The 19,952-nt window shown below is 34.5% G+C and overlaps 1 protein-coding gene across 6 annotated transcripts in view; it reads right to left on the bottom strand.

Moving 5' to 3' along the window:
* The window catches only part of ATAD2B (ATPase family AAA domain containing 2B), a 167,095-nt gene that overhangs the window by 125,404 nt on the left and 21,739 nt on the right, over window positions 1–19,952 (bottom strand). For 3 of the 6 annotated variants that reach the window (XM_042933576.1, XM_042933577.1, XM_042933578.1), the window contains exons 2-8: window positions 18,958–19,109; window positions 13,926–13,975; window positions 13,410–13,563; window positions 12,119–12,221; window positions 9,757–9,865; window positions 7,479–7,595; window positions 5,092–5,167 (exon numbers count right to left, since the gene is read on the bottom strand). In XM_042933576.1, coding sequence (XP_042789510.1) covers window positions 5,092–5,167; window positions 7,479–7,595; window positions 9,757–9,865; window positions 12,119–12,221; window positions 13,410–13,563; window positions 13,926–13,975; window positions 18,958–19,109 — 761 coding nt within the window. Of the gene's footprint in view, window positions 1–5,091; window positions 5,168–7,478; window positions 7,596–9,756; window positions 9,866–12,118; window positions 12,222–13,409; window positions 13,564–13,903; window positions 13,976–18,957; window positions 19,110–19,952 lie in introns of those variants that run through there. The other 3 variants (XM_042933579.1, XM_042933581.1, XM_042933580.1) reach the window with 3 other exon arrangements.

Here is a 19,952-nt window from a genome sequence, read left to right as displayed (position 1 = left end):
ACGCACCCCCGTGTTTATAGTAGCACTATTGACAATAGCCAAAGTATGGAAAGAGCCCAAATGTACATCGACAGATGAATGGATAAAGAAGATGTGTGTGTATATATATATATATATATATATATATACACATATATATACATGTACATATATACACACACACACACACACACACACACACACACACACACACAATGGAGTATTACTTGGCAATCAAAAAGAATGAAATCTTGCCACATGCAGTGACGTGGATGGAACTAGAGGGTATTATGCTAAGCGAAATTAGTCAGTGAAAGACAAGTACCATATGACTTCACTCATGAGGAATTTAAGATACAAAACAGATGAACATAAGGGAAGGGAAACAAAAATAATATAAAAACAGGGTGGGGGACAAAAACATAAAAGACTTTTAAATATGGAGAACAAACAGAGAGTTACTGGAGGGATTGTGGGAGGGGGGATGGGCTAAATGGCAAGAGGCATTAAGGAATCTACTCCTGAAATCATCGTTGCACTATATGCTAACTTAGATGTAAATTAAAAAAATAAATTAAATAAAAATTAAAAAATAAATAAAATAAAAACAAAAATAAAAAAAGAAAGTATAAAATGAAAACTGTAGAATCTTTGTGGTGGGTATGCTAGTATTCACTATAAAATTCTTCCAACTCTTCTAGATATTTGAGAATTTCCATGAGAAAATGTTGAAGAAAGAAATATCACACAGTGAAATGCTTAAGACCATAAAAACTAAACAAAAGTAAGATAAAATAACGGAAGTAAAAACAACAGTCATATCAACAAATGGAAATAAATGTGACACAATTATGAAAATAAGATTTTTAGACTGAATCTCAAATCAGAACATAGCTCAGGGCAGCTGGCTGGCTCAGTCAGTTAAGCGTCTGACTCTTGGTTTCAGCTCAAGTCATGATCTCACAGTTTGTGAGATCAAGCGCCTGCATCAGGCTCCACACTCAGCATGGAGCCTACTTGGGATTGTCTCCCTCTCTCTCTCTCTCTCTCTCTCTCTCTCTATCCTTCTCCCACACATGCACACACACAAGCTCTCTCTAAAAATAAATAAATAAAACTTTAAAAGCAAAATCAGAACATGGCTCTATGCTGAAAACAGGAGATGTTCAATGTGATTCAGAGAGATGAGAAATAAAAGAACCAAAAGTATACAAGCCAAACAAAGATATGGGTAAAAACCTAACATCAGACTATAAATTAGTATAAAAGAAATAAATGAAACAAAGTAGAATTTTTTTAGTGTTTATTTATTTTTGAAAGAAAGAGACAGAGATAGAGTGCGGTGGGGCAAAGGCAGAGAGAGAGAGAGGGAGACAGTATCTGAAGCAGGCTCCAGGCTCGGAGCTGTCAGCACAGAGCTGAACCTGGGACTCAAACTCACAAACTGCGAGATCTTGACCTGAGCCAAAGTCAGGCACTTAACCAACTGAGCCACCCATGCGCCCCAAAGGGAGAATATTTTCAAAGGCAAAATGACAAATCATAATAAAGTTTCTGACTGTAAGTAGTTATGGACAACTCAACACAGCAACAACACCCAAAAAACAAAACTTATAGCACGCAAAAGAAGAAAGGGATATAGACATCCTAGTACTAGGAAGACTTTAATTCACCCTTTCCGTCCACATCCAAAGTGAAAAGAATACAAAATGAACAAAAGTATAATAATAAAGGCAACCTAAAAAATATGATAAATAACATACTTAATTGAGTTTCAACCTGTGGTTTAAAAATAAAGAATATTTCTTTTCAAATGCCTATAGACTATATATTCAACCACAAGGAAACTTCACTAAGTACAATACAAACAACATTCTCTAATCACAGTGCAACAAATATAGAAATTAATTACAAAATCAGAAAACAAAAGGCACTTGCATCTAAAAGATTCAACATTAGAAAATCTATTAAAATAATTAATAAATCTTAATAATAAATCTGAGATGAAAGATCTCCATAGACCTTAACAATTTGAAAACATTCGATCAATATTCTTGTTTTGATTTTTTTTTTTTTTTTAAGAAAATTCAAGTACTTAAAAAACACATAAATCTTTGGGGCACCTGGGTGGCCTTAGGTTAAGCATCTGACCCTTGATTTCGGCTCAAGTCATGATCTCCCGGTTCATGAGTTCTAGCTCCCGCACTGACAGCACAGAGCCTACTTGCGATTCCCTCTCTCTCTCTCTCTCTCTCTCTCTCTCTCTCTCTGCCCCTCCCCTGCTCATGCATGCTCTCTCTCTCAAAATAAATATTTTAAAAATAAATAAATAAAATAAAAAATAAATAAATCTTTAACATGACAAAAGTACATCTTTCTTAAGCATCAATCATAACATGGACAAGCTAGGAGAATCCCCAATAAAGAAGAGGGGTACACAAAATTAATATGCTGAAATTGTTATATATATGAATCAGAGAGAAAATATAATGGAAAAATGAAATATAATGAGAAAATATAATGGAAAAAAAATGACAAGGGAATCTCACAGAAGCAACAGAAAAAGTAAGTTAGGTAAGAAAAAATTAACAATAAATGTGCAAGAACCACACATAACACTTTAAAACATAACTGAATAATATTAAAAACAAAAATAACACAAATAATGTAAAATCACATTCAAAGGAAATTTAAGGGATTAGTTATAAATATTACAACATATTAAAAAGCCTCAACAACTTAAACAGTATTCAATATGAATGGAAAAAATATCCAGAAGCAGAGCAAAACATGTAATCTGATATATGATAAATGTGGCAAAGAGAATCAATGGAGAAATCACGAACTGATTCAATAAATGAGCTTGGGAAAACTCATTTTTCCATCTGTGAAAAAAAGTTGGATCTGTACTACAAATCTTACACCATAAAATTCAAATGAATCAAAATTTAAAAGTAAAAAAATGATATCATATGTTTTCACTCTTATGTGGATCCTGAGAAACTTAACAGAAGACCATGGGAGAGGGGAAGGAAAAAAAAAAGTTAGAGAGGGAGGGAGCCAAACCATAAGAGACTCTTAATAACAGAATAAACTGAGGGTTGATGGGGGGTGGGAGGGAGGGGAGGGTGGGTGATGGGCATTGAGGAGGGCACCTGTTGGGATGAGCACTGGGTGTTGTATGGAAACCAATTTGACAATAAATTTCATATTATAAATAAATAAATAAATAATAAAAACCGTGAAAAAAATGATACCATAAAAATAAACAAAGATGAACTCCTTGAAAACTTTGGATTTGGGTAGGTTTCTCCAACTATGATTTGAATCTAGCGGCATCTGGGTAGTTCAAGCAGGTTAAGCGTCTGACTCTTGATTTCTGCTCACGTCATGATCTCACAGTTCATGAGTTTGAGCCCCATGTCCAACTCTGCACTGACAACATGGAGCCTGGTTGAAATTCTCTATCTTCCTCTCTGCCTCTTCTCCGCTCATGCATGCCCGCTCTCTTTCAAAAATATTTTTTTAATAAAATAAAATAAAATCTAAAAGCCTTAAAAAAATAGTTTGATAAATTTGACTACATAAAAATAAAAACCTCTTCGTAAAGACAACTGAAAACAATGTCAAAAAAAGACAAAGTCTGAACCAAGGAAAAACATTGGCAATTTATGACAAAGGACTAATCTCTTCAGGATGTAAAAAAACTACTTAAAGTAGATAAAAGAAAAACAATCTATTAGAAAAATAGGTAAACTTTGTACACGTTTCAAAAAAAGGAAAAACAAATGGCTTTTAAACATATGAAAAAATGCTCTGACAAGAGATACAGAAATTTTAAATAAACCAAGATCTCCTTTTCAACTCTCAGACTGGCAAAAATGCTAAAGTTTAAAAATACATTTTGTTTGTAGAAACATGGGAAAATAGGCCCTTTCACACACTACTTGGTGGTTTGCAAACTAATCAAAGTTACAATCTCCTATTCCCTTTAACTCTGAGATCCAACTTCTGTGAATTTATCCTACAAATACATTTGTAAACATGTAAAATGAAGATTGTGCAAGGCTATTCATTATGTCCTATTTTGTAATAACAAAGACCAAAACATCTCTCAATAAAGGACTAATTTAAATATTAGAGTATATCTATAAATGTAATAGGTAACTATAAACATAAATGTGAAATTTCACTATACAGAAATGAAAAGACAGTTAAAATGAATTAAGTGAAAAAAACAAGGTATAAGACAATGTGCACAATATATGTTGTGTAAAAAGAAGGGCTAACAATGTGTAAGCACACATACATGTATATGAACATATGTTACTATGGGAGAGTGAGAGACTACTAAAACTAGAAAAAAAGAAGCTCTTCATATCTATTTTTAAATTTTTATTAATTGCTTATTCCATGAGTATACTACCTTTTCAGAAAACATAATAGATAAGACAGTTTCAAAACCAGTGTCCTTTGTATCTATATATAAAAGAAAGGGCAAAAGGGGGGAAAAAAGGTAGGAAAGACTAACTGAACCAGTGTTTCAAATGAAAGCAATGTGAGTGGTTTAGATTCAACTCTACCAAGAGAGCAGAGAGCTATGTAGCATTAGGGAACATAATTGTTAAAACAGTAACTATTCCAGGCAAACTGAACCAGGAAGAAAATAGTCACATGTAGCATAATAACTACTAGTCACTAATTAAAAAAAGAAAGATATTGGGGCACCTGGGCGGCTCAGTTGGTTGAGCATCCAACTTCAGCTCAGGTCATGATCTCACAGTTCGTGAGTTCGGGCCCGGCATCAGGCTCTGTGTTGACAGCTTGGAGCCTAGAGCCTGCTTCGGATTCTGTGTCTCCCTCTCTCTCTATCCCTCCCCAGCTCACTCTCTCTCTGTCTCTCTCAAAAATAAATAAATAAACATTTAAAGGAAAGAAAGCAAAGAAAGAAAAGCAAAGAAGAGAAAGAAACCATTTAGTCCCTCATTGGCATTATTAACACTATCAATACCTATATTCTAATTATGAGAAATGTTGTTATATATTATTTAAAGGATATATCTAAATGACAGATATGATTATTTCCTCCTTTTGAAAACCAACAAAACATACCTGATATGGCTTCTTCTTGCTGGAGATCTATGAATATCAAACAGCGTGTTTTCTCTCTTTTTTTGATGAGCTGGGACTTAAAGAAAATAAAAAAGGACAACACAGAAATAACTAATAACAAATTGATAAATTGATGTTATCAAAGGAGTAGAAATTACTTCTGTTAACTTTCTGAATGAAAGCTAGTCACAGGTGTTCAAGTTCCAAATACTATCTAGAAGGAGCACAACAAAAATAAAAACTTTGTGGATACCTTAAGTTGCAAGTAAACACTCTAAAAAGATGTTAAATTAAGTATTTGTGACTTTTGGTTAAACAAAGATTTTTTTTGGTTACCACACCAAAAGCATAATCCATTAAAAAAATTAATAAATTGGAGTTCATCAAAATTACAAATTCTACTCTTTGAAAGACACTAAGAAAATAAGTGAAAGAAATAAGAAAACAAGAGAAAATAAAAGAAATAAGCTGCAGACGGATAAAATATTTGCAAATCACATATCTGATAAAGGACTGATACCCAGAATACATAATGAACTCTCAAAAAACTCCATATTAAGAAAATAAACAACTCAATTGGAAAAAGCGGGCAAGAGATTTGAAATGACACTTCACCAGAGATAACACTGGCAAATCAGCACATAAGATGCTCAGTGTCATTGAGGAGATGTAAATTAAAACTACAATAACTATGTGCTAAAATTAATTTCAAAAAGTTGACTGTAGCAAGTGTTGGCAAGAGAATGGTGCAACTGGGCTCCCATACACTCTCAGGGAGAATCTAATTGGTACAATCACTTTGGAAAACAGTTTGGCAATTTCTTAGCATATTAAACATACCCTAATCACAAAACCCAGCTGTCCACTCCTCAGTGTTTATAAGAAAAATGAAAAAATATGCCCAAAGACTTGCACGTGAATGTTCACAACTTATTTATAATAACTAAATATTAGAAATGTCAATAATCCAAATATCTACCCACAAATGAATGTATAAACAAATTATGATATACCCATACAATGGAAAGCTACTCTGTACAAGAAGAAACACATTGTTATATTCAACAACATGCATGAGTCTTAAAATTATGGTGAGTGAAAGAAAGACAATGAAGGGTATATTGTACATAAAATTCAAAAGAGTGTAAACTAATCTATGGTTATAGAAAGCAAATCAGATCAGTGACTGCCTCAGGATTGGGATGCGGATGGCATAAGAAGGTTAGAAGGAGATTACAAACAGGCAGAAAGATATTTTGGGGGCTGATAAACATGTTCACTACCTTGATGGTAATGATAGTTTCATAGGTATATATCTAAGGTATTTCCAACTTGTCAAACTACATGTTAAATATGTGCAACTGCAGTAAACTGTATTTCATTCATGCCTCAATATTTTTTTTAATCTAAAAAGAAATGATTCAGAATCTTTTTTCTATCTTTACACATCTCCCCCATTATTAACAAGGCTATCTGTGATAATGGCTCCTAACTGGAGTAATGTCTGCATACCTAGGCTGCATGTACTAGAGGGCTGCCATAGTAACTCTGATTCACTCCTTCCAGAGAATCAAACATCATTTTAGAGCATAAGAGTTTGAGTATCTCATACAAATATCTCAGTCCTTCCTTAAATACATTATGCTAAGCGAAAGAAGCTAGACACAAAAGGTCACAAAAAAAGCAAATCTATAGACAGAAAGTACATTAATGGTTGCCAGGGGCTGGGGGGATGAAAGTGTAGAAGTACAAAAATATTCTAGAATTAAACAGTGGTGATGACTGCATAATCCCTGTAAATAAACTCAAAACCAGTGAATTGGGGCACCTAGGTGGCTCAGTCAGTTAAGCACCCAACTTCAGCTTGGGTCATGATCTCGAGGTTCCTGAGTTTGAGCCCTGCATCAAGCCTCACATCAAGCCCCATGTTGAGCTCCGCACTGCAAGTGTGGACCCTCTTGGGATTTTCTCTCTGCCTCTCCCCTACTCACACTTTCTCTCTCTTTCAAAATAAATAAACTTAAAAAAACAAAGAGTATTAAATAAACAAATAAATAAATAAAAACTTTAAACTCCACAACACTTGTATTTTTGAAGGGGTGGTACGGAATAAGCTACTCAACTACAAAACGAAGTTATTCAGGGGCGCCTGGGTGGCTCAGTCGGTTGGGGTCCGACTTCGGCTCAGGTCATGATCTCACAGTCCATGAGTTCAAGCCCTGTGTCGGGCTCTGGGCTCACATCTCGGGGCCTGGAGCCTGCTTCAGATTCTGTGTCTCCCTCTCTCTGACCCTCCCCCATTCATGCTCTGTCTTTCTTTGTCTCAAAAATAAATAAACATTAAAAAAAAATTTTTAAAAGAAACGAAATTATTCAGCATTTCTTACCTATTGGAGGTGCTTGGTATCTATCCACTGTTTTTCTTTGTCTCAAATTGTATGGTCTATCATTTTCTTCCCCTTCTGCCTCCTCAACTTCTATGTCTCCATCCTCCTCTTGAGATTCTAGTTTCCCCCACACAAAAGGAAAAAGAACTGTTTTAATCCACAAGGAATGGTTCACTCTAGAACTGAATATTTACATTTTATCTTTTACTCTTTCTGCACAGGTAACATTTAAATGTGTCAACATTTTATGATACAGCATGTATCACTACAATTAAAAACCAACCTAGATAGATGTAAAAAAAAAAAAAAAAAAAGCCTTTCCAACAAATAATACAGTTCTCTGCTAAATAACCTAGGTATTCTTATGATCTTTCAATCTCTTTGGTCATACAAAGGTATAATAGAAGACAAATCAAAATTTTACTAGAGCAAACTTCATTTTAATGCCCAGTTATCCACCAGTGAATAATGTTAGTATTCAAATACCACTCGGTAGTTCAAAAAAATATGCTTACAAGATAATTACTAATGTTACAGCAAGAGCAATTTTTGTTGGCAATACAATGGTTTGTTAGGCCTGCTGACAAGAGATAAGCACAAATTAGTTCTATTTTGGTAGGAAAATGCAGGTAGGAATTGGGAGGGAGCATGAAGCAGATTTCTGGGGTGTTAATACATTTATTTCTTGACATAAGTGATCACTTTATAATTCACCTAACTATACATTTAAAAATAAATTATAATATACATAAATCTTAAAAGCTTATTTAAAAATAAATTATAACATACACAAATCTAAAAGTTTATTTTTAAAAAGTGGTTTGGCTATAGCTATGATATGACATCCATTTATAGTTTAAAATAAAAGTCTGGAGTGCCTGGCTGGCTCAGTCATACAACCTATGACTCTTGATCTCAGGTTTGAGTTCAAGCCCCACATTGGGTATAGAGATTACTTTAAAATAAAATCTTTTAAAAAATTAATTAAGTCATATGAAAATTTACTGGTTTATGGTCTCCAAATGCAATACACTTTGTGATTAACTTTTTAACCATAGGAATTATCAATATAACACAACCATATTAAAGCACAGGAAAAACCATAAAACCACTAGTGATACTGAGTGAAATAGGATACTAAAATGCAAAGCACTTTATATTTTAGTCATGACATCCGAAAGCATATTCTAAGTTTATAAATATTTTTATTAAGTTCTAGACAAAATCACCAAATATAGTATTATCTAAATTACTCCTACCCAAATAAATCTCTTTAAACCTTCGAAAAATATTGCTTTTTGAGAAACACCTGCACTATAACACACTATTTATTATGGGAAGAAATTCTAAACATGGCAAATCTACTTTGAAAACTCTATAAAGGTGTTCAGTTAATGAAAAGGCAAAAATCACATTATAAATCTGTCTGGCCTATACTGATTTTCTCCAAAGGAAGCAATATAGAGGTTCTAACTGTAACAACAACAATATTTGCTCAATAAAGCACCTTCATTAGAAATATCAGCTCTTCAAAACTTGCTAATAATATATTAATTACAGAATTTGAGAAATAAACCCATTCCTGTCCATCAAAGGTATACACATAGTAGGAACTAGTAAGATTTCCTTGTAAAATAAAACTATCCTTCATTTACAATACACCAAATCTTCTGAAAATCCATTTCAATGAAGATTAACACCTACAGAATTAAAACCTACAGTGTGCTAGTCATGGATTTATAATCTTTGGGGCAAATGTACTTTCATCATGTTCCTAGCTGCAGTCCCACAAATTCAGCTGGGGTTCTTTAGTTCAGAACCCAGACAAGCCTTGGAAAAGAGCAGTACCACTCCCTCCACTAGAACTAGCAGTCCCTCTTTCTTTAAATTTTACCACTGACTCCTCAGTCCATAACTAAATTTGGGGCCCAAATAATCAGAGATTCAGAGAATACGGGTAGAAGGTGACTGTGGATAAGGGCTTCCAATTAGAAACACAAAAGAAGCCTCACCTAACAACAAATCAGCTCATGGCAAATGTCACCAGATTAGGTCACTGGAGGGCTACCAATAGCTAGCTACAAATAAAGGTGTTTTTCCAAATGAAGGTGAAAACTCAGAATGCCAATCAAATAAAAATTATTCCAAATTACACAATACAGACCTCTAAAGCCAAAAATCACCCACTCAGCAATATTACATGTGTATTACTTGTATATAATTTTCTTCCCTCCCCCCTGAACTCTGTAGTATTTATTTCATAAGGTGCTTTACAAACCTTCTTCTTCGCCCTCAGTAGACACTTCATGATGATTTTGTATCCCATAACTATTTCTTCTCAGTGACTTTCTTCGCCTTTTCACTCTTGAATACATATCCATGTTTTCCTGTTAAAGAGAAAAATCTGTCAAACATTAACATGGAATTTATTCCTGGCTATAAATATCATTAACCTAATGGGATATGACCACTCTTGAAATTTACTGAGCACCTATTTGCAAGACACAGATTCATGAAAAACGGAGCTTCCTGAAATCAATAAATGTAAGAGTCAGGAGGAAAAATAAAACAAACTTACAAAATATTTGAAAATTTAAAACTACAGTGCCATGAACACACTTTCTCCCTCAAGCAAATTATAGCCTAGTAGGATGGAGTAAGATAAGTCACAGGTAACTATAAAACAAAGTAAAACAAGTTAAATGCCATAAAAAAAAAAAAAAAAAAAGGTACAATGTAGGAGTGCCTGGGTGGCTCAGTCAGTTAAGTGTCTGATTCTTGATATTCGGCTCAGGTCATGACCTCACAGTTCTTGAGTTCAAGCCCCATATCAGGCTCTGTGCTGACAACTCAGAGCCTGGAGCCTGCTTGGGATTCTGTCTCCCTCTCTGCCCCTCTCCTGCTTGCGCTCTCTCTCTCAAAAATAAATAAATGTTAAAATAATATTTTTTAAAAAATAAGAAAGGTAGTAGGGGGCCTGGGTGGCTCAATTGGTTAAGTGTCTGACTCTTGATTTCGGCTCAGGTCATGATCTCACGGTTCATGGGTTCTAGACCCGCATCAGGCTCTGCACTGACAGCACAGATTCAATCCCTTGGGATTCAATCTCTCCCTCATTCTCTGCCCCTCCCTTGTGTATGCTCTCTCTCTCAAAAATAAATAAACATTAAAAAAAAAATGCTTTAAGGGGCGCCTGGGTGGCTCAGTCAGTTGAGTGTCCGACTTCAGCTCAGGTCACGATCCCACAGCTCATTAGTTCGAGCCCCACGTCGGGCTCTGTGCTGACAGCTCAGAGCCTGGAGCCTGCTTCGGATTCTGTGTCTCCCTCTCTCTACCCTCCTCTGCTCGTGTTCTGTCTCTCTCTGTCTAAAAAATAAATAAACATTAGGGGCTCCTGGGTGGCTCAGTCGGTTAAGCGTCTGACTTTGGCTCAGGTAACGATCTTGCAGTTCATGAGTTCAAGCCCCACATCAGGCTCTGTGCTGACAACTCAGAGCCTGGAGCCTGCTTTGGATTCTGTCTCCCTCTCTCTCTGCCCCTCCCCTGCTCATGCTCTGTCTCTGTCTCAAAAATAAATAAACGCTAAAAAAAATTTTTTTAATAAATAAACATTAAAAAAATTTAAAAAGGGGCGCCTGGGTGGCTCAGTCGGTTAAGCGTCCGACTTCGGCTCAGGTCACGATCTCGCGGTCCGTGAGTTCGAGCCCCACGTCGGGCTCTGGGCTGATGGCTCAGAGCCTGGAGCCTGCTTCCGATTCTGTGTCTCCTTCTCTCTCTGCCCCTCCCCCGTTCATGCTCTGTCTCTCTCTGTCTCAAAAATAAATAAATGTTAAAAAAAAAAAAAAATTAAAAATAAAAAAAAATAAAAAAAATTTAAAAAGACTTTTAAAAAATGCTTTAAAAACAAAAAAGGTACAACATACTCTAGAATTCAGAGAGATGATCCTCTTGTTGCTAAGGGGAAGGGAGGCAGCATTTGAGACGAACCATGAAACAAAGGTAGGACTACAGCAGTCCCTAACCAACAGTATTACCAGAAGTAAAAGATAAAGGAAGAATTATTTGTTTATACTTGGGCAATAGTGTGTGAGAAGATAAAGTTGAATCCTGATTATGAAGGTCAAGGTATTTCTAATTAATTCAGTACACAATAAAAAGAACATCAAAGGTTCAGATCAGAAAAGTAACAGAATCAGGGGCGCCCAGGTGGCTCAGTCGGTTGAGTGTCCGACTTTGGCTCAGGTCATGATCTCACAGTTCGTGGGTTCAAGTCCCGCATCAGGCTCTGTGCTGACAAAGTGGAGCCTGCTTGGGATTCTTTCTCTCCTTCTCTCTCTCTCAAAATAAATAAACTTAACTTAAAAAAAACTAAAAGAAAAAAAAGAAAAGAAAAGTAACAGAATCAGAGCCGTACTTTAAGATAACTGTTCTGGCAAAAGTTTAGGGAATCTTTTGGGAAAGGTTGCAGCAAATACAGTTAAGGATAGAAGAAGAAAACATAAAATCCCAAACTAAAGAGAAACCAAAGAAAAGGAACAATTCTGTTAATTTAAGAAAATCCAGTGCTGCTCACTCTCCATCTGAATCCCTCAACCAAAATAAAAAATATTTGCAAAGGTTGTTAAAGTAAATATACTCACAAATTCTGTATCTGTCCACATTCTAAGTCGTTCTACTTCTCCTGACCGACGATTCCGTCTGATGTTAATGTTGTCCATTTCCTGTAGTACAGCTTCAGCAGTACTACAATCACATAATAAAACTAGGATTTAGACAATTGTGAGACCACATGTGGCATACACATGAAAGAGCACTCTTCATCAAAGCATAATTTAATTATCTCTGATATGTAACTGTAGATAGCATCCTAATTAAACATCTTTCTGAATCAGCAGCCATCAGAAGATAATGTCCCCCCTAAAAATCCAGAACATCTTCTACCTTAATATATTTAAAACTTACAAAATAGAACTTTTGTTCATAATACTCCAAATATTTAACTCCACAATGCCACTATAAATAACTACTAGATCCAAGGCAATGAAAATAATAAGAATTCAATCTTTCTATTTGAAGATGGTGTTAAGAAAATTTATAGGATAAACAATCTGTAAAAAGTTTAAAGCCAACATAAGGTTAACCGAACAGATATTTTTTAAAAATTAGAGAACACTGACCTCCATGAAATACAGGCTGGCATTACCACATTTTACCTTTTAAACACATTTATATAGTAGTTACTATGTGTCTAGATAATGATCTAAGTACTTAACAAATAATAACTAATACTCAAACTTGACATTACCACTATAGAATATAATTTCTTCTCTTCTAAAATGGGATTGTACTGACCTGCCCTCTCAAGGCCACTGCAAGGATTAAGTAGGATAATTTATCATCTGAGAAGAAAAATTTCATTGCATGTAGATACTGAGCAATCGACTAGGCTCATTCACTAGCTATATCCCATATACCCAGTCTCAAAAAACCTTTAATTCAAAATCTTGACTAAGCAAAACTATACTTACTACATATCAATAATGGAACCTAATGTTGCTTGAAAATTGTCAAAAACAAATTGTTAATGAACAAATAATAAAGGACTAGAACAGTGAAGACAGAAAAAAATTATTTTCTATACTATTTACACACAAGAGCTTAAAAAGGAGGAGAAAAATTTAGCTATTACATAAACTACTAAAACTAATAAACTGACTAGAAACTGATAGTAATTGCTAATCACTGCTAATTCAAAGTAAGTTTTAAAATAATTACATTTATCGCTAAGTCACTGCTTATTTTTTAAAACATAACAACCTTAAAAATCAATGGTTTTTTCAAATCTGAAATTTGATTTTGAAATTTTGAAATCTGAAAAATCAAGGGAATAAATTAATTAAATGAAACTGCTTACTGTTTAAGCATTCATACCTATTTACTAGTTGATCAAATAACAAACTCTGGTTCACGCTTTCGAATCTGTTTTTCCTGGAACGACAACTTTTTCTGACTTCCATGTCACCATTTATACAAGAAAGGTCCCCATCTCCCTTCTTTTCCCCTCGAAGGGGATGGCTTCGAAGGGCTACAAGAAGAGAGAGATTTACATTTCAAAGTACAGAGTATAAAAAGAAAAAAAAAAATACGTCAAAAATTACTTTTAAAAGACTACAAAAAATTCAATATAACCTCTTAAATAGTTTTAATCTCCAATAATCTAAACTTTTGATAACTGTTTATAACCCATCATAACAATTTAAATTATTTCATTTGTACTGATTTCTCAATGTTTAACAATTACATAAGTATTCGCTATGACTGAAATCCAGTCATTTCCAACGATATGCTGAACATTCTAGTAAATCACTGTTTTACCCCACTTTAACACTTACTCTAATAACATTAGTAAGAATTTCAATACTAACCATTTCATAACAGAATACTCACATAAGCTACTATGTCCGTTTGGTAATGTAGCACCAGGCTGAGAAGTTAACCTAGAACACAATTATATTTAATATGCAAACACATCAACATTCATTTAAAGAAGCAAGAAACGTAATACTGGTGGAATCATTTTAATCTTTAAAATGTCAGCAATATTACTTTTTAATACTAAAGACAACATCTTTTTTTACTCTAAGATTGGTAATGCACCAATTAATAAAATATACCAGCTAAGCATCATTTCATTACCTCAAGAAAAGCTTTAATAACAGATTAAAAATTGAACTTACTCTGTCTTCAACTCTATAAAGTCCAAAGAAGAAGCTTAAGTTTAACATGTAGTATAAAGTTAACTGATATTATAAGCAGCAATGGTTACAGACATTTATTATTGGTTTTGGTTAACAAAATAAAATTCAAACAGTGACAAATTTATTCAAACAACAGACTGTAAGAAGAAAAAAGTCTTTGAACACCAAAACTATTTAATAATTTCTCCAATATATTTAATTCACATTCTAACCCACCAAATGAAAACTTAGCTAATTTCTCAAAACAGTCACTGTACAATTCTCCCTTTTGGGTGGAGGAAAAGAAATGTTAATTCAGCAGGAAGATACTTAAATGATCATCAAAACATCAAGACTTAAAAAATTCACAGTATGCTTTGTGAAAACAAAAACTAAATTGCTACATAATAAAAGAAGTGTCGATGTAAACTAAGATATTTCTAAAATACCCAACAATTAGTATTTTCAAAAATTAAGAAAAATGGAAAGGACATTCAGAAAAAAGTAAATACATGATCTTCTGTATGGTTTGCACAAAATTCTCTTTTAATGGAAGTATACTTGATACACAATATTATATTAGTTTAAGGTGCATAACATAGTGATTGGACAAGTCTATACGTTATGCTGTGCTCATTAGTAGTGTAGCTACCATCTCACCACACAACACCACTGACGCTATTCTCTATGCTGTGCCTTCTATCCCCATGACTTATTCATTCCATAAGTGGACGCCTGTATCTCCCGCTCCTGTTTGTACACATTTTCTTAACAAAAATATTCTGTTTTTGGTTACTCCAGCACTTTTCGTGTTCAATTTTAAATGTTAAATATTAAATGTTAATGATAAATGCTCCTGCCTAATAAAGGTCATGGATCAGATGATTAAAGGATATACACAAAAACTCAAGCTGTTACATGTACACATACTGTCAAAAACAAAAACAAAAACACTCCAGCCCTCCTTTCCCCCAGAAAAAAACAAAACTACCTTGTTCTAATATACTACACCTCTTCAAAGTATTTTATTTTTAGTACCTTTATATACAAAGTACACTATAAAGTAATGAAATTGGTATATTAACAGGTCTTTCCTTAAAAGATTATACATGTCAAATTCTCGGGAACCCACTTAAAACCACACAGAAAAGTCAATTTTACTACATCATAAATCTACTTTGACTTTGAACCTAACATAATACTAACTCAGTATGATGAGTTTACTTACAAGTGAGGGCTCAAAATGAATTTTAGCATATGCAAAAACCAAACGATTGAAATTTTACATATTTAAATTATCCAAAAAAAATAAGATGCTAACCTTGAAATAATTCTACAAAAGAAACCTAAAACTTTCTGAACAGTAACATCACTGGGAGAAAAAAGTACAATAAGCCTTTTTGTCCCTCTGAAGAAGACAATGCTTACTTGGCTTTTACTTCATTGCTAATGAAATCTGTTTTAAAAAGGAAAAATAAAAACTTATTCTTCAATCAATCCAATTATCTTACAATCATAGATTATCATTTTTCCATTACCATTTCTCTTTATAAAAATGAAAAACAAGAAAGAGACAGAATAGTAAATATCTGGATATGAAGAGAACACTAGAATTTTAGGAGTTGGCCTTCCTGTATAATAATACATAAGCCTAAAAAGCCCCATGAATCAAAGTTCCCAAAAGTTAATCGCTTAAAATGTAACTAGGTGAGTTCACTGTTTAAATGAAAGCTCCTGGAGCACCTGGGTGGTTCAGTCGGTTAGGCATCTGACTCTTGATTTTGGCTCAGGTCATGATCTCACAGTTCATGGGATCAAGCCACACATCAGACTCTGTGCTGTCAGGAGAGCTCATTTGGTATTCTCTCTCTCCCTCTCTCTCCACCCCTCCTCCTCTCTCTCTTTCTCGCTAAATAAATAAATTAAATAAACAAACACACATTTTTAAATAAATAAAAATTGTTCTGCCAATCAACAGTAATTTCTTTTTTTTTTTTTTTTAAATGTTTATTTTTGAGAGATAGGTAGACAGACAGAGTGTGAGCTGGGGAGAGGCAGACAGAGAGAGGGAAACAGAATCCCAAGCAGGTTCCAGACTCTGAGCTGTCAGCACAGAGCCCGATGCGAGGCTCGAACCCACAAACCGCGAGATCATGACCTGAGTCACAGTTGGACGCTCAACCAACTGAGCCACCCAGGTGCCCCCACAGTAATTTCTTTTAAAAATTTAGTAGTCAAGGGCGCCTTGGTGGCTCAGTCAGTTGAGCGTCCGACTTCGGCTCGGGTCATGATCTTATGGTTCGTGAGTTCGAGCCCCGCATCAGGCTCTGTGCTGACAGCTTGAGCCTGGAGCCTGCTTCAGATTCTGTGTCTCCCTCTGTCTCTGCCCCTGCCCTGCTCACACTCTGTCTCCGTCTCTCAAAAAAGTGAATAAACATTGAAAATATATATATAGTTTTTAATTTAGTAGTCATTACAAAGTCCTTTAGGATTCATTATTTTTCATGGTTAAGACTAATTCTTATATACATTCACTTTTCCCCCAAATAAATTATATTTTTAGCACAGTTTTTTTGAAAGAACTTTAATAATTTTACTTTAGTTACTCATCATAGATTATCAAAATAAAGGAATCAGGATTCTTAGGCTCATGACATAAAAACAAATACAATCCTTCAAATAAATCCTGATTTTCATATTTACACTATCTCAAAATCTAAAGTACTTACAAGGTTTCCTTAAAATTCAGTTCTGTTGAAGCTAATAGGTCAAACAGCATTTTCTATTTGGGTCATCTGAAACACCAAAATAGGGGCGCCTGGGTGCCTCAGTCGGTTAAGCGTTCGACTTCAGCTCAGGTCATGATCTCACCACTCATGAGTTCAAGCCCCACATCAGGCTCTGTGCTGACAGCTTAGAGCCTGGAGCCTGCTGTGGATTCTGTGTCTCCTTCTCTCTCTGCCCCTCTCCCACTCATACTCTGTCTCTTTCTCTCAAAAAAAATAAATAAATAAACATTAAAAAAAATTTTTTTAGGGGCGTCTGTGTGGCTCAGTCGGTTGGGCGTTTGACTTCGGCTCAGGTCATGATCTCACAGTTGGTGGGTTTGAGCCCCGCATCGGGTTCTGTGCAGACAGCTCAGAGCCTGAACCCTGCTTCAGGTTCTGTATCTCCTCCTCTCTCTGCCCCTCCCATGCTCATGCTCTGTCTCACTCTGTCTCTCAATAATAAAATAAATGTAAAAAAAATTTTTTTTCATTTTTTCAAACAAGAAATACCAAAATATTCTAACCCTGTAGCACTTACATTTCTAGATGAAAATTTAACTGAAAAAACCTTTTAAATTGCTATTCTGCCAAAATATAAGTAATAAATTCTGTTGGTATTCATTCTTTCTTAAGTTTTTTATTCAAGATATACTTAGCATTGTTTTAAAAAGGAGTATCATACTGAGGTACCTAAATGGAAGCAAAATTCTCTCCCCAAAACGAGTGAGGACTTTTTTTTTTTTTAAACAAAAGACATGATCAAGATCAATTTACATAAAGGCCTTCAGAGTGGCTAAGATGTAGAAAATCTAATGTGCTATATACACAAACTGTTAAAATTATCTTACAGTTAAAGGTCAAACTTGAACACTAAAAGAACATTTTTAAGAAACATTTATCTAGAAAAAGAAGCCTGATTCACTCATTTAATAAATATGATACAGATTACAACAGGTAGATCAAGTCTAGAAGTGTAATTAAAGGGCAGTACTCATTTTAGTAACATCATTATAGCGACCTGGATCTGTTTTATCTCACAGATGAATATCAGAAAAGAAAAAAAAAAAAATCAAAGGCTCTGATTCAAGATTTTTCTACTTAGCTCCCAGACAACGCAAATAAAAAACTTAAAGTGGTCCATCTTCTGAAATATATTGAAATAGATACAGACTCTTTAGGGACCAGTATATACACTGCCTATGAAAGTCTATAAAACACCAAAGATTTTTTTTCATTAAAGAGTAACAGCATCCAGAATTTACCTACAAATATAAAATCAAATAATTTTTAGGTATTTGAAGGAGGAAAGAAACCAAAGGATTTCCTTTTTACTTTTGTTTGTAGTCCACACATCATCAACACTTCTACATCAAAGACTGGAGAAAAGAGAAGCTAAGAATTAAGAGTTCAATGTTTAAATCTTTTCTGTGTGTGTACCTATCCTACCTACAACAAATCATTACTATTTACTTTGGTAAGTGTGTAAAAATAAGTTATCCTGATACATAATGAACCAGACACAAAGTAAATTTAAGTTGAAAACGGACAAATGAAAAGATTTCTTTAAAAATTAATTTTGATTTTACTACATTTTGGCATATCAATTCAAATGTAATATTTCATAATTTTAGAAAAGGGAGATTTTACTTTACATTCAAATAAAAATATAATTCTAATCAAATGTCTTTAAACTTTCAGTACAAATATGTATGCATATTTAAGACCTATCAAATTTCTTACCATTTTAGATTTAGAAATAATGGTTTCTATGAAATACTATAGATTTTTATAAAACAAATATGTTCTATGTCATATTTAGAGAAAATTAAAACATAAAACAATTATAAAATAAATAATTTATAAGTATTTCAAGACACTAGTGGCTTTATAATTTAAGAAAATTAGCATTGATATGAGCCCTAAATCATATCAAATAATTCATGAAAAACCAACGGGTGAGTTCTCACTTCTCACCTGGCCTGTCCAGTTGATATATTCCATTCCTCTCTCTGACCAGTACTTCGTGATTTTGATTTGTCTTTGCAAACAGAATCAGGTTGTTTCAAAGTGCGTTTGGCTGGAGGAGACACGTGGCTATCACTTAAACTACCATCAACTTCAGCTTTCTGAAAGACAAAGGTAAAAATGTATTTATTATCCCTATTAAAAAATATAGAATTCTTAAATTCTTGATAAAATATTCAACCAATAAATATTTACTAAGTGAATCTCTCTACAGGTATAGCAAATGTAGTATTCTGTAAATACAGAAACAAGGGAGTTAGAAAGATTAAATTTATAACCAGAAAAGTATATAGTTTCTTATTTTTATTTTAAAATAGTTTCCCTAGGGGCGCCTGGGTGGCTCAGTTGGTTGAGCGTCGGACTTCAGCTCAGGTCACGATCTCGCGGTCCATGGGTTCGAGCCTCGTGTCAGGCTCTGGGCTGATGGCTCAGAGCCTGGAGCCTGCTTCCGATTCTGTGTCTCCCTCTCTCTCTGCCCCTCCCCCGTTCATGCTCTGTCTCTCTCTGTCTCAAAAATAAATAAATGTTAAAAAAAAAATTTTTTTAATAAAATAAAATAGTTTCCCTAGGAATAAACCTAACCAGAAGAGGTGAAAAATCTATACACTGAAAACTATAGAAAGCTTATGAAAGAAACTGAAGAAGACACAAAAAAGTGGAAAAATATTCCAGGCTCCTGGACTGGAAGAACATCGTTAAAATGTTGATACTACCCAGGGGCACCTGGGTGGCTCAGTCCGTTGAGCATCCAACTTCGGCTCAGGTCATGATCTCACAGTTCATGGGTTTGAGCCCCGCATTGGACTCTGTGCTGAGAGCTCAGAGCCTGGAACCTGCTTCAGGTCTTGTGTCTCCCTCTCTCTCTGTCCTTCCCCAACTTGTGCTTTGTCTGCCTTTCAAAGGTGAATGTTTAAAAAATAATAATAGGGGCGCCTGAGTGGCTC

Source organism: Panthera leo, chromosome A3, assembly GCF_018350215.1.
Source record: "Panthera leo isolate Ple1 chromosome A3, P.leo_Ple1_pat1.1, whole genome shotgun sequence".
In the NCBI taxonomy this organism is placed as follows: domain Eukaryota; kingdom Metazoa; phylum Chordata; class Mammalia; order Carnivora; family Felidae; genus Panthera; species Panthera leo.
This window is presented reverse-complemented; position numbering and strand designations above follow the sequence as displayed.